This window comes from Tarenaya hassleriana, unplaced genomic scaffold (assembly GCF_000463585.1).
Source record: "Tarenaya hassleriana unplaced genomic scaffold, ASM46358v1 Cleome85, whole genome shotgun sequence".
Classification (NCBI taxonomy): Eukaryota; Viridiplantae; Streptophyta; class Magnoliopsida; order Brassicales; family Cleomaceae; genus Tarenaya; species Tarenaya hassleriana.
In genome coordinates this window covers 253,187-269,210 of record NW_010970923.1, presented here as the reverse complement: position 1 = coordinate 269,210, position 16,024 = coordinate 253,187, and the positions used below count along the sequence as shown (strand labels likewise).

At 41.5% G+C, this 16,024-nt stretch overlaps 1 protein-coding gene across 3 annotated transcripts; it reads left to right on the top strand.

Moving 5' to 3' along the window:
* Positions 1 to 13,831: 13,831 nt before the first annotated feature.
* On the top strand, positions 13,832 to 15,439 carry LOC104803382 (ras-related protein RABC2a-like). 3 transcript variants are annotated; one of them, XM_010527313.1, is made up of 5 exons: positions 13,832 to 13,896; positions 13,999 to 14,156; positions 14,257 to 14,260; positions 14,955 to 15,023; positions 15,146 to 15,439. In XM_010527313.1, the coding sequence occupies exons 2-5, from the start codon at positions 14,019 to 14,021 to the stop codon at positions 15,238 to 15,240; spliced, it is 306 nt and encodes a 101-aa protein (XP_010525615.1). In that variant the 5' UTR covers positions 13,832 to 13,896; positions 13,999 to 14,018; the 3' UTR covers positions 15,241 to 15,439. The 3 variants fall into 3 exon arrangements, with proteins under 3 accessions (XP_010525615.1, XP_010525614.1, XP_010525612.1); XM_010527312.1 differs by having other exon boundaries at positions 13,850 to 13,929; XM_010527310.1 differs by having other exon boundaries at positions 13,851 to 14,156.
* Positions 15,440 to 16,024: the final 585 nt, after the last annotated feature.

The following is a 16,024-nucleotide window of genomic DNA, read 5'->3' as shown; positions in this document are numbered from 1 at the left end:
CCGCAAGGCACCCCTGGACCAGACGACTCTTGCCCCTTTGGTCCGTTCCTTCTCGGTCAGCCTGTGTGTCCTTTACTCCGACACGTCTGGTCCGGCGGACCAGGACTGGTCAGCCCCGGACCAGACGTGTTATTCTCTCGGTCCGCCGTGCTTTCCCTGGTCTGGCTGACTGCGCGTGTATTGTTCCAGTCTCGGTCCGGAGCTAACCACGGTGTCGTCCGGCGGACCGGGACTGGAACTCTCTTCTTCCTCGCCATTTCCGAGTTTTCTCTCGATTTTTCTCCTCTGTTTCGATTTAGTGTGACTTCCAAATGCTTTTAAAACATAGTTTGACATCCCTAAACATGTTCTAAACCTCAAACACGCAATGAAATCTCGTCGGGTCTGGACTTGGCGGACCGTCCGTTCCGGACTTCTGGTCCGTCCGTTCCAGACCCTTCCGTCTCGGTTTTTCCGTCGTTTTCTCGCACGTTTCGTCCTTCCCTGCGTGTGTGACCCTGTAGGCTCATTCGACATAGCAGTATAACCTGAAATCCCTATTTCGGGTATACAAGTCATAGGCGGTCTCTAGCATGACACTATGACTACCTATCTCGAATAGAGTTTTGTTTGTGATCATACGAAAGCCAGTGATGATTCCGACTGATGATCCTTTTGTATCGCGATATCATATGTCGAACATAAGGCATGGACAAGCCACCTTATCTGATTCGACTGCTTTCTTGTTCACTGAGTTCGACTGTCTGAAATAGACGACGTTCGTCTATAGTGCGGCCACACATTTCTACAGTCTTGCTCACACGAGGGGCCCAGCGATATCTCTCTCTTTTACGAGAGGTACAAATCCCGTCTTGACTATCTACAATCCAGTACATGATTCGTTTCGTACTTGATACACGCCTTTATAGTCCTCCTGTTACGCAGGACGTTTGACGTAATCAAAGCACGTAACTCCTCATGTTGGATTTTGTAGATATCTCAGGTCTTAGGATCCAATCATGGAATCGTCGTATGAGATTCAAGTCATGACTCTAGTCCATGTGACAATCTCATGCGGGTCAGTCCAGTATTCCGTTCTGCAACGAATACCTATGATTGTGATCGTATCCAATACCTATGATCATCTATGTGATCATCAATCACACATCATACTAGTCTTATTATGTCGTTATTCCCATAATGACACAAGACTAGGGAGTTTAGTATCATTCATAATGATACATGGATTTCATAACAGATCTAGCATGCAGGAACATGTAATGAACAAAATACTCTCATAAAAACATATAGAAAGTATCAATACATCGAATGTATCTGAACAAAGCTCATAATCAGTACACCATAGAGCACTAAACCAACATTACCAAGATGAGGTCTTGTGTGACATTGTTCCTATGCAAGCTGGGCATATGCTGCTAGGACGCCCATGGCAATTTGATCGAGAGGTCACACATGATGGCCGAGCCAACCAATACTCGTTCGTCCACAACAAAAAGAAAGTTGTGCTAGCATCTCTTAGCCCACCTCAAGTGCATGAGATGCAACTTAAACTAGCCAAAGAATCTGAGCCGAAGAAAGGAAACTTCTATCTCAAGGCTAGTCAAGTTGGTAAAGCTATTACACAATATCGAATGGTGCTACTCATGGTCTTCAAGGATCTTATGAGTATTAGTGCAGTGGCACCTCACTCTAGTCCAGTTATCACTCAGCTTCTCGAAGAGTTTAGTGATGTATTTCCCGAATGAACCCCGAGGAAACAAAAGAGCTCGAAAAGGAAATTCAAGAGCTTATGAGCAAGGGTTACATTCGAGAGAGCCTTAGTCCTTGCGCAGTCCCGGTGCTATTAGTGCCAAAGAAAGACGGGACTTGGCATATGTGTGTGGATTGCCGAGCCATTAATAACATCACGGTCAAATATAGGCATCCCATACCTCGGTTGGATGACATGCTTTATGAGCTTAGTGGAGCCACGATCTTTTCCAAGATCGACCTCAAGAGTGGCTATCATCAAGTAAGGATGAGGGAAGGCGATGAGTGGAAAACCGCCTTCAAGATTAAGCAAGGCTTGTATGAGTGGCTTGTGATGCCATTTGGACTAACTAATGTCCCGAGCACTTTCATGAGCCTCATGAAGCATGTCTTGCGAGCCTTCATCAGAAAATTCGTGGTGGTATACTTTGATGACATACTTGTCTTTAGCCGAAGTGAAGAAGAACATGCCACCCACCTAGAGCAAGTATTGTGAACCCTTCGGAAAGAGAACCTTTATGCGAACCTAAAGAAATGTTCGTTTTGCACCGATGAGATAGTCTTCTTAGGTTTTGTGGTAAGCTCTAAGGGGTTGCGAGTTGATGAGGAAAAGATAAAGGCTATAAAAGAATGGCCGACCCCTACCACCATTGGACACGTGAGGAGTTTCCATGGTTTGGCAAGCTTCTATCGCCGATTCGTGAAGGATTTTAGTAGCATTGCCGCTCCACTCACTGCGGTCATCAAGAAAGACGTGCCTTTCGAGTGGGGAGAGGCTCAAGAGAAAGCATTTCTTGCTCTTAAGGACAGCCTCACGAGTGCCTCGGTCTTAGTTCTTCCGAACTTTGAAAAGACCTTTGAAATAGAGTGTGATGCCTCCGGCATTGGCATAGGAGTTGTCCTAATGCAAGAGAAAAGGTCCGTCGCATACTTTAGTGAGAAACTTAGTGGGGCTACTCTTAATTATCCAACATATGATAAGGAGTTGTATGCCTTAGTAAGAGCATTGGAGACTTGGCAACATTACTTGTTAGCCAAGGAATTCGTGGTACATTCGGATCATGAGACCCTAAAACACCTTAAGGGTCAAACCACGCTTAAGAGAAGGCATGCTAAGTGGCTAGAGTTTATCGAGACATTCCCTTATATCATCAAGTACAAAAAGGGAAAGGATAACATTGTCGTCGATGCTTTGTCTCGCCGCCACGCCTTGATTACGGTCGTGGAAGCTCGAATGTTAGGATTCGAATACACTAAGGAGCGCTACATGACTGATCCCGATTTTGGATCCATTTTTGAGGAGTGTAAGCAAGGAGCCTTCGGGCCATTTTACAAACAAGATGGTTATCTCTTTCGTGAGAAGCGCCTGTGTATTCCTCAAGGGACATTGAGAGATGTTATACTTCATGAGGCACATGGAGGAGCACTTGCCAGACATTTTGGTATGGATAAGACATTGGCTATAGTCCAAGAGCATTTTTATTGGCCTCACCTCAAGAAAGACGTTAGGAGATTTTGTGCTAGATGTGTTGAGTGCCATGATCGAAGTCCAAAGTGCATCCTCACAGACTATACATGCCACTACCGATCCCAACTCATCCTTGGGTTGACATTTCGATGGATTTTGTTCTAGGACTGCTAAAGATACATCATAAGGATTCCATCTTTGTCATTGTCGATCGATTCTCTAAAATGGCTCATTTTGTGCCTTGTGCAAAAGCGGATGATGCCAAGAATATCGCCAACTTATTCTTCAAAGAAGTTGTGTGTTTGCATGGAATTCCTTGGATCGACAAAACCTTCGGGTTGTGTCATGTACACATCCTCAGTCAAGTTCCCATTAAGGAACGCGGTCTTGACATCCATTTGCCATATCTCATAGTCGTAATATGCGGCTATGGCAAGTAGGATCCTAATGGACTTCAGAATAACTACAGGCGAAAAGGTCTCATCATAGTCAATACCATGAATCTGACGGAATCCTTTCGCCACAAGTCGTGCCTTATACGTGTGCACGTTGCCATCCATGTCGGTCTTATTCTTGAAGATTCACTTGCATCCGATAGGTTTTATCCCTTCAGATGCATCAACCAGAGTCCATACTTGGTTGTCTGACATGGATTGCATCTCGGACTTCATAGCCTCGTGCCATTTCTCGGAATCGGGACTCACCATAGCCTCTGGGTATGTGGTAGGCTTGTCATATTCTAATAACATGAGTTCCTCATTCTCAGTCACGAGAAATCTGTATCTTACAGGCTCTTGGTGAATCTTGTCTGATCTCCGAGGTTCACTCGTCGAAGGTTGAGTCACAACCGGCAGTGAAACAGGTTGAACGACTTCAACTTGTTCACTCGGCTCAGCGTCTACTTGTTGCTCTCGAACTTCCTCAAGTTCGATCCTACTCCCATTGACTCTTTTGGAGACGAACTCTCGCTCCATAAAAGTCGCATTCCTGGTAATGAACACTTTGTTCTCTGCCGGAATATAGAAGTAGTAACCTTTAGTTTCTGATGCAGACATCATAGCCATTGGTGATGCATTGGACAAGAGCATGGAATGGGAGCATGGACGAAAGCAATGGAGCACGTCAAGATAAGGAAGCCCAGCAAGAAGGAGCACAATCAGACTTGGAGGAATCAGAACAAGAAGCTGATAATAGTCTCGCCACATCACTTGGCGATGGATCGAAGATAAAAGCCAGCCGAGTGCCACCTCAAGAAAACCGAGTGCCACCTCGCTCTGAACCACCACTCACTCGAGCCAAAGCACGAGTTCTTCGACAACGCTTCAACACATTCATTCAACGCATGTTATACGAGCCCAGGATTGAAGCCACGATTCTTCCCTGCTTTGGAACGAGCAAGACGAGCAACATCTTCACATGGTACACTTAGCTTTCTTCTTCATCAAGACAAATAGCAAAAGGAAGCTTCTTGAGAGTCAAGGCATCTCCCAACAGGTAGTTTCTCCCCAACCACTTCATTAAATGCTTAGGCTCTCACCCTTGCTGCATGTATTTCGTGATTAATGTTTGGATAAGTCTTCATCCTATATAAATGCTTGTATTGTCTTGCAAGAACAACCTTTTTGCTGAATCAAATTGTTTGAGTTTCTCAAACCCTCTTCGGTGTGTCTGAACCTATCATCTCTTGGTTTGTCCGAGACTTCTACCTATCCATATCATTTCATATCCTGTCGGACTTGAGTTCGAGAGCCTCGCTAGAGTGTCGGTGATTGAGTCCCGACCCATCTCCACTTCGTTCCCATTTTAAGTCTCGGCTGGACTTGAGTGCCCCTTCGGAATTTGCGCGTTAGCCTTCCACCTTCACTTCCATTTTTCGTCCCAAGCTGAGTTCGAGTGCTCTTTGAAGCGGGTGATTGGCTTGCGACTCCATCCCTGATCCGAGACAAACACTTCGAGGTCTAGGCGTGTATCAGTTTCCTTAGGGTATCCTACAAATAAACACTTATCAGATTTGGAGGATAACTTATCAGTCATCTGACGCTTCACATAAGCGTCGCAACCCCAAATTCTGATAAAGGACAACGCGGGATGTCGCCTTCGTTAGACTCCTGTGCAGCAGGTACGCAACGGTCTCTAAAGCATAGCCCCAAAAGAACTTCGAAAGATCTGTTTGACTCATCATCGACCGAACCATATCTAACAGTGTTCGGTTCCTCCATTCAGACACGCCATTCCACTGTGGCGTTCCAGGAGGAGTTAATTGTGATACAATACCACAATCAATCATATAGTCAGAGAACTCTTGGCTCATATACTCATCACTACGATCAGATCGAAGAGTCTTGATCGTCTTGCCAAGCTGGTTCTGTATTTCGTTACTGAAAGCCTTGAACATTTCAAGTGTTTCATATTTATGTCTCATCAAAGAGACATAACCGTATCGACTGACATCATCAGTGAACGTAACGAAATACAGATAACCTCCTCTAGCTAGACAGCTCATTAGTCTGCATACATCACTATATATCAGGTCCAATAACTCTGTCGCTCTCTGTCCTTTCCCCTTGAAAGGATGTTTCGTCATCTTGCCCATCAAACAAGACTGCAAGATTCAAGAGACTCTAAGTCAAATGAATCCAAAAGACCTTCAAAATGAAGCTTCTGTATGCACTTCTCGTTTATATGGCCTAGACGGCAATGCCAGAGGAAGGTCAGGTTTAAGTCGTTCGGCTTAAACCGTTTAGTACAAACGTTATAGATTGACCTGTATCTAGACGGTTCGTCATCTAAAATATAAATGCCATTAAACTGGTAACCTTTACCATAGAATAAATCACCTCTATAAATGAAAAGACCTTTGTTCTCAATAACAAATCTGAAACCGTACGAGTCTAAACATGAAATCGAAATAATGTTCTTGCTTATGGCAGGAACAAAATAACAATCATGCAACTCCAATACAAGTCCAGAAGGTAAAGTCAGATCATAGGTCACGACGGCTAATGCAGCAACTTTTGCTCCATTCCCAACGCGGAGATCTACTTCTCCTTTTGCCAGTTGTCTACTTCCTCGCAACTCTTGCACATTTCCACAAATATGTGAGGCACTTCCGGTATCCAATACCCACGATGTAGAAGTAAACAAGTTAGCTTCTATAACGAAGACATCAGAAGTCGATGCTTCTTTAAGCTTCTTCTTCTCCTGATCTTGCAGGTAGAGTCTACAATTTCTATACCAATGCCCAACGACATGACAAAAATAACACTCTTCCTTTTTGGACTTAGACTTAGGTTCAATGACAACGCTTGTCACTGTCCTCTTGCCCTTGCTCTTGGAATACTTCCTTTTGCTGGAACTCTTTCCAACAACTACCATATCTCTCAACTTTCTTTTGGAATGACGCATTCAACTGATCAACTATCAAAGAATCATCCATGTCTTCTAATTGCTTACGCAATTCTGAAGTCATGTTTCCAAGTATCAAGCTAGAATTGTCCAGATCATCATTCACATGCTTCTAATAAGCATCAGTGATCGATCTACAAGCCGTGGTCAGAGGCTTATCCTTCAAAAGGATCGATCGCATCGTCAAACTCGGTACACTATCGGTTGACGCTATGTTCTACAGAAAAGACAAAATACAACGAACAAAACAATATGCAGATTCTATCAAGACACTATGACTATCTATCTCGAATATAGTTTGTTCCAGATCTTACGAACGCCAATGATGATTCTGGCTGATGATCCTTTTGTATCGCGATATCATATGTCGAACATAAGGCATGGACAAGCCATCTTATCTGATTCGACTGCTTTCTCGTTCACTGAGTTCGACTGTCTGAAATAGCGACGTTCGTCTATAGTGCGGCCACACATTTCTATAGTCTCGCTCACACGAGGGGCCCAGCGATATCTCTCTCTTTTATGAGAGGTACAAATCCCGTCTTGACTATCTACAATCCAGCACATGATTCGTTTCGTACCTGATACACGCCTTTATAGTCTTCCTGTTACGCAGGACGTTTGACGTATTCAAAGCACGCAACTCCTCATGTTGGATTTCGTAGATATCTCAGGTCTTCGGATCCAATCATGGAACCGCCATATGAGATTCAAGTCATGACGCTAGTCCATGTGACAATCTCATGCGGGTCATTCCAGTATTCCGTTCTCCAACGAATACCTATGATTGTGATTGTATCTAATACCTATGATCATCTATATGATCATCAATCACATATCATACTAGTCTTAGCATATCATTATTCCCACAATGATACATGACTAGGGAGTTTAGTATTGTTCATAACAATACACGGATTTCATAACATATCAAGTATGCACAATACGTAATGAATCAAACACTCATCCATAAACTCATAGAAAGTGTCAATACATCAAATGTATCTATAAATAAAGTTCGCAAAAACAGTACATCATAGAGCACTAAACCAACACAACTAACCTCTTATCAACTAACCATACCTTTGCTCATGTTTTTCTTAGAGCTCTTCTGATTTTCGTGAAGACTTTCTCAATTCTTACTAATTCTTGTACTCGCCCGAGACCTTAGAGCCGTGAGGTTTTGTGCTCCACCTCTGTCGAAAAAGTTCCTAATGCTAGCAACCTCCACCGTTCTTTATCGGTGACCTAACTTTTCTTGACCCTGTCTCTACCGAGTATACTAACTGTCAAATACATAGACTCCACCTCGATGTCCTCTCGAGTTTCCTCAGATTTGTAACGACAAACTTGAGTTTTCACCATCAGGTTTTTCTGTAAAACCTGAACGACCATGAGAACTCTCCATGGACGACAACACACTCCACCTCAAAGTCAAATCCAGTTGCCTTGAAACCAAGATACATTGTCTAGACTTTGTCTAGAGAGCCCAATTCTGCTTAATCTAATCTCGTGATCTACCTGTCTAGACCTAGAGCATGTAATATCCCAAGATACTCTCACCTGAGCTATCTTCCCAAGAACAACTCTAACCTCTAGAGCCTACTGATCACTAAATAGTATATATCTTCTAGAAACAGAACACCCACTAACCAACCTCTAGTCATCCCTATCCTCATGACTCGTATGGTCACCCCTGGGATCCTAAGGTTCAGAGAGAAAATATGTTTCCCTCATGTTCATGTAAGAACCTTACTCCTTTGAGTAAGCGTACCCCTACTGAACACCCGTGAGTTTTCCATCAGATTGTTTCTAACCAAACACCACTACCCACGACGAGATTTTCTATCCTAATCCCATCGCTCGTGGTCCCGTCTAATCTACGGACTAGTCTATATCTTGGGGACATATGTCCTACACACCCCGAGTCTTTGACTCTACTTCTCCTATATCCCGACTATGGTCTGTGATTGACGATACCTCAAAGAATACTATCCCAAGTATCTCTATGCCCGTCGAATCACCTCTCGTGATCGACCCTATGATGTTCTCCTCTTCCTCTCCTCCTAGACTGATACTATATCTAGTAGCATCTCTCAAGCCGTAACCTAGCCTCAGCCAAACCTTTAGACCTTGACCACATCGCACATATCTTATCCCCGGGTTTCACCTAGATTCCGACATACTCAAACTGTCAGTCCCTCCTTCGGTCCGCTCCACCCGGATCTAGGAGCTCCTAAACTCGGACCCTAACGGTAGCCTTGACTTCTTCAGTTGAGAAAGTCACTCTAGATTGCTTTAGAAATCTTCTCAACTGCTTATAGGCAGGAGCCACCCTTAAGCCCAAAACCCGTATCAAGATATAACAACCGGGAGTGACCACACTCTACGTATCACTTTCTAGCCTATTCGAGATCCACCTTGGCTTGTCTTTCTACAAAGACTTTCCATTTGGACTCGACCCGCTAGACCTAATACAACAAGTTCCTTAGCCCTAGAACCCAGTATGTCTGACTTGGAGACACAAAGTACTTAAGTCTTTCTCAGCCAGTCTGACTCCCTGAGACTCGGTAGGATGACTCCGCCTAACTCTTGACATCTCGGATATCTCCACCGCGACTCGATCCGTTATGATTATCCAAGATTGAGTTCTAGGATAACCTTTCTTTCCGTCCTCCCATTACACCTGGTCACTTTCTAAAGATCAGCTAAACCAAATTATCCTAACCTGATAATTTACCTTCTCTTTTCTAAAGAGAAGTCCTCCACTCCCATCAAACTTATCGACCTTGAGATGCAACTTAAACCTGTCATTTCTTACCTAAATTGTCCTTACCGAAATTCTCTACCCAAAAGTCTCTACTCGAAAGTTTCTAACAAGAAAGTTTCTAATCAAAACTCTCTACCCGAAACTTTCTATCTGAGAATCTAAATTCTCTACCCGAAACTTTCATCCCCGAGAAGCTTCTACCAGACAATTTCGGAAGAAAATGACAACTTAAAACTTGACCCTGAAACTTATCCCAAAGTATTCCCAAAATCACCATTCCGATTAATTCCCTGACAAGTTTTCTCGAAACTGATCCCGAAACTATTACGAAACATTATTCTGAAACACTTCTTACCCGACAAGTTTCCCCAACTAATTGACCTAAACCGACCGTGAAAAACATGACCACCAGATCAATGATCCACCTTGGTCAAAGGTCAATAGTCAACCTGGTCAATGATCAACTCTGGTCAACTCTGGTTAATGGTTAAACCGGTCACAATTGGAAAACCGATTAAGCCGGTCCAATTGACCCAAACCAAACCAAATTAACTGTACCGATCAATATTGACCTAAACCGGTCAAAATTGATCTAAACCAGACCAGACAGGTCAAAATTGCCCAGACAGGTCAAAATTGATCCAAAACCGACCAAACCGGTTCAAATTGACCAAACCGGCCAAAATTGAACCGTACCAAAATAACACAGATTAAAATTGACCTAGTAGATCAAAATTAATCTAAACCGGTCAAGCCCGATTTAAACCGAAAATTTTTTAACTCGCTGTGTTGACTCGTTAAATCAACTCAAAGAACCCTAACTCGTTTAATCCTAGCCACTGAGTCAAGTCGGTGAATCCACCGAGAATCCTAACCTGTCTCCGGAAATCCACCGGTATACCCAAAAACAAAACCTAACTCGTCTCCGGAAATCCGAACTACCGAAATCGATACATCGACCCTAAACCAACCTAGATTCCACCAGAAATGCAAGAACGTTACTGACAAACTTACCGGACTTACCTCGGCGTGACTCGACCGTGAGTTATCACCATGTAATCGTCCGTCGTTGTCCAGGTTTCTGACATCGCAAGCACCACCGGCTCTGGATCTTCACCTGACGGTGTCTCCCGCTACAAGATCCACCGGAAACAGTCACTACTGACTCCGGATCTGTACCCGACGAAGCCCCTCGCCACAAGATCCACTGGAAATAGCCACCACCGACTCTGGATCTATACCCGACGAAGTCTCTCGCTGAAAGATCCGCCGGAAATAGGCACCAAACATGTCAGAAAACCAAAACCCAGAGAGATCGACCAGAGAACTCACCTTGCAAGCCTCAGATCTACTCATTCTGCTTTAAACCGTCCGTCTTTGTGTTACTTTCTGTCACCGCGGTTTCTGCCGGCTTCAGATCTATCCCCGACGAAGTTCCTCGCAGCAATATTCGCCAGAAACAACCACAAACAAGTCAGAGAAATTAACACAAAGGACCCATTCAAAGATCCTTACCTCGAAAGCCTTGAATCACACGTTTCTCCACGAATCTACCCCGCAACCGGGCTCTGATACTACTTGTAGTGGTTTGAGCCGAAGATCTCTCGATTACACTCGAATCTCACTGGAAAAACCAAGAACGAGCAAGAAATGTAAAAGACATGATATAACGAGTTCGGTTATCGAGCTTTGCTCAAGCCTGTCTCGGGAAGAGGAGGGCCGGATTTATATTAGTACTGTTCGGAGAGAAGAATCTTCCGATGAAAGTCGCCGGAAAATGTAGACCCAAAGAGAGATTTCTCTCTCTTGGCCGCCAAGAAGAAGAATGTATAAGAATACATGAATAAACCCAGGGAAAATACCACCCTAATACCCTCATATCATGGGCTTACAAAATTACTATATTGCCGTTAATACTAACGACACCGTTTCATCTCTCCGTTAGTCCTCTGCCTTGAACCCTTGGAATGACCTAGAAGCTTTGGAAACTTGTCTCATCCACATCATCAACACATGTCTGAGCCTCCGTCAAGTTTGCTGAAGACTCCATCAGTATCCTTCGTCACTATTTTTCGTTTTTCCTTTTGTTTTTGGACTTTTGATGTTCTCCTTTATATTTATGGCATATTAGATATCGGTGTTTGACATGTTGCAGGTTGTCCGGACGAAACTAGCATAGATAATCCAAGATCTAGGCCGGATGATTCAGATGTTCAATGGATCGACGGTCCAGTTTCAACACATTGCATTTATTGAACTCGGATAAAATCTAAACGATCCGTTTTAGATCTGAAATGGACCGAGTCACTTTTCCGAGTATAAAGTAAGTAGTTTAAACCGTTTTATGACATTCTGCATATTTTTGTGAACGATTTGAACTTCTTTCTTTCCGAAACCCTGATTTTTAATTTCCTTCGACCTAAAAGTCAGATAAGCTTCATAATCTCGATTCATGTTTTTCTGTGCGTCTCTAAGTGATTTGAGGAAGATTGAACCAAAACTATAGTGGCGTTCGAAATTGGTTAATTTCTATATAGAGTTTGGTTCTTTTTATGATATTTTGAGTCATACTAACTCATATTTGCTAACTCCACTAAATACCTAGTATTAGGACCGTTTTCTATGAACCTTGAATGAAATTGAATATTTTGTGCAAAAATTAGGGTTTTTTTCGGAGTTTTTTTTTGGTAAAAGTGATTGTATTAAACTCAAAAATAATGTTTATAAATAGTCTATAGATGTATACAAAAATGTAAGATAGCCCATGTGTGGAAGTGGTAAATAAAAATTGGTCTCAGAAATGACCAAGAATTAATGTATCAAACTATCAAACTGACAGACGTGGCCTTGTGTTCTCAGTTAGAGAATAATAGTGTTGTAGGATGGAGTTACCGGCATTTGTTGTCGGTCCCTTAGAGGCAAGTAGGATGGTTCTCATCGTGTGGTCCAACTTCCATCGAATAACATCAATTGGTCGTGCTCGGTTTCGGAATATGCGGTGATTCCTTTCTCTCCATAGCTCATATACTGCAATTTGTGCTATCAGCTTGCTGATTATTTTCTTGCTCCTTGCGAAATCGTTGCTCGGATTATCGATCCATGATAAGCAGCCGTGTAGTTCCTCCGGTGGGCTTGGCCAACCACAAGAGGCATAGAAGTTCCATAGTTGCCTGCTGTAGGTACATTTGAAGAAAAGATGTTGATGTGATTCATCTTCATCACCACATAGGTTGCAAGTGACATCAGATATAATACCCCAACGGTGTAGGTGATCTTTCGTTGGGAGACGGTTATGCATCGCTTGCCACTGAACAAAAGCATGGCGAGGGACGGAATACTGAAACCAAACTAGAGGGTACCATTGAACCGTCGGGTTGGATGTGCGGATCAGATTCCATGTACTTGATGATTTAAAGAATGTCTTGAAGTCATTGTCTCCATGCTTCCAAAGAACGATGTCCGGCCCTTGATCGGGTTTTTTTCGGAGTTGATCTCAAACTCACGAAAATAGGTTTTGGAACGAACAGTTTTAGATCTGAAATGGACTGTTCCAGTTTTCAGAGTTCGTCACCTTGCGACATTACTCGGTTCCATTCTCATGAAGCTTTTACCTCATTCTTTATTACATGGTCTTTGTATCAAGATTGATATCACCTCCGTTCAAAAGAGAGTATCGATATATAGACATATTTATATAGTATTATATTTATAAAAATAGAATATTTAGGTGTATTAAAGATATACTAACATATTCATACTATGCATATTAACATATTTATATTACTTCTCATTATATATACACATATCCCATAACATAATAAACTAATCTTTGTTTTTCCTTCATAATCAGTCCATAGACGGAGAAGACAGAGACGTTACATACATGCTTTTATTAGTAGAATTTTGGGAGAAGTAGATGAGACAAATTAAATTAAAGTATAACTAAAAATAAAATACATAGAAAACCCTCCCACGAAATTATGATTGAAAAACCATTTGGTCAATCAACAATAAAAAGTGTCCTCCTAAACAAATTTCAAATTTGTATCATTTATAAGTTATTTAAAAATATAATATTATCTGACGTTTATAACCCAATAATTAATCAATGCCAATTTTTATTATATGATTTAAATTCTAATTTTATAATTTTAAAGTTAATTGATCAATTCCAACAATTTAATTAAAAATAATAAAGAATATTATAATTCTTTGTCCCTGCGACGACGTTTTACAAAAGTAATAAATAAACGAATGCCGTATTTTCTCCGGATGAGGTCGACGAGTACACGACACGAATCTTGTACAAACCAAAAATAATTTTCAATAAGCTGACGTACGAAATCAAAGAGGAAAGGACCACGTGGATTATACAAAACTTCCACGTGGACAATAGTCACCGGACATCTGTCTCAACACTTCAACAAAGGATTATTTCTCATCAAGGAAAGTGAAAACCCTACCAGAATCTCGTTCAAATCTGTTCTTTTCTCTTGAAACTCTGGTAGTGGTTATTCCTTACGTTTTTCTTATTGAGGTAAGAGGATTTTTTTTCATTCTTTCCTCCAATAGTCAATGTAAATTCCTTCTATGTTTTTGAGTAAAGGGTTTATGGATGAATGAAAGATGAAGAGTTGGTCTTCGGCTTCAAAAGCTAGCTTTGATTACTCTTTCAAGATCTTGTTGGTTGGTGATTCAGGAGTTGGCAAAACCAGTCTTCTGATGAGTTTTGTCTCTGGTTCTGCTCGTGATCTCTCCCCAACCCCCCCCTCCGCTTCTCTCTGTCTTCATGAATTTGGGAAAATGAAATGCCGGTTTGGTTCATTCTCAAACCGGTTTTGTCGCTGAATCTCGATAAAAATTTGTTGGTACTGGTAATGAAATCATTCGCATATAATGTTTTAGACGACTTTTGATTTAGTTTTAGCATCCTTATTTTCTCTTATTTTATCCCTGCTGTTGCTGGAAACTCTTTTTAGTTTTTTTTTTAAATTATTTAGTGGGAATCTTTGGATTATTTTTGTTTGCTAGCGACCAATTGAATAATCAAAGCTTATTATAAACTGTGTGTGTGTTTTCTAAATTGAAATATCAACATCTTTCGTTTTCTTATCAATACCTCGGAAAAAAAATGTTATGGTTAATACTTACAACACAAACACACTCAATACATAGACATATTTTGACTCGAGTAGAATTGCAGAAATCCTCTCTTTGCAATTACTATTTTACAATCATAAATGGTGTTTTTATAGAGCAACCATTATTAACCGATCCAAAATTGGGTGGATGAACCGGTAAAGGATGGGCACAACTCTTCTCCATTTAGGGAGGGGCATTCACCTAGATTTCTCTGATCCGCTGGGAGATATAGTTGAGTCAAACTTCCATATTATACAAACAAAAAAAACTATTAGTAACCGATAGAAACCAACTTCTCCATAATTTCCTTTCAATAACTTGCAGCGTTGCAACTTCTCGTAACTGCTTTAAGCAACTTTTTTTTACACACATTTATGGTTTTCTTTTGCTCTTGACTCACATATCTAGCCTTTTTTTCAGGTGTAGATTTCAAAATCAAGCTTCTCGACGTTGGCCAAAAAAGATTAAAGCTCACAATTTGGGACACTGGTAACTAAACCACAAATCCCTTAGAATGTATTTAATTTATTACGTTGATGAGAAGTATCCGTACACTTGATGTGTGGATATTTTGAATATCTTAAAATGATTTCATCTATATAAATGTGCAGCTGGGCAAGAGAGGTTTGGATCATTTATAAGCTCTTACTATAGAGGAGCTCATGGGATAATTCTCGGTATGTTTACCGAAGCAAAAAATGTTTAATCATGCTGACGAAGCCGCTAAGCTCATCCTATAGAATGATAGTTTTGAGTGTACTTATTCTATCAAAGTATTTTGTTTCTTGTTTCATTGAAAACCTTTCGAAAAGATTCTATGGTATGCTTCATTCGGCGAATACTCTACTTTACGAAGGATGCATTGAAGGACTTTCCAGATTGTCATTGTTGGTTGTAATGCTCTAGGATGATCCGTGATATGACATTTTGACTTTGTATTGATTCATTGATTTATGAATGCATTACATTCCCGTTATATGATTGGCATGTTTGTTATATTTCGGTATCCTTGAATCATTACAGAATGATTCTAAACTCCCTAGTCAGTCAATATTGTGGGAACAATGTTGAATTAAGACTAGTATGAGGTGTGATCGATGCATTGGATGCATGTCACAATCATGGGTACTCGTTGTGAACGAGTGACTGGATGACCCGCATGAGATTGTCACATGGACAGAGTCATGACTTGAATCTCATAAAGCGGTTCGTTCTTGGATCCTCAGACCTGAGATGTCTAGAGTATCTGATATGAGGAGTGGCGTGTCTTGACTGCGTCAAACGTCGTCTTTAACCGGGTGATTATAACGGCGTTGATCAGACACGTTCACGAATCATATGGAGATAGTAGACATGCAATATGGGACTTGTCACCTCCTTAACAGGAGAGATAGAAATGATGTTTCTGCTAATCGCATGCACATAGTAACAATTACTCAATTCTAAAACAAGTTCAGAAGGAAGATGCAAATCATAAACGCCAACACACA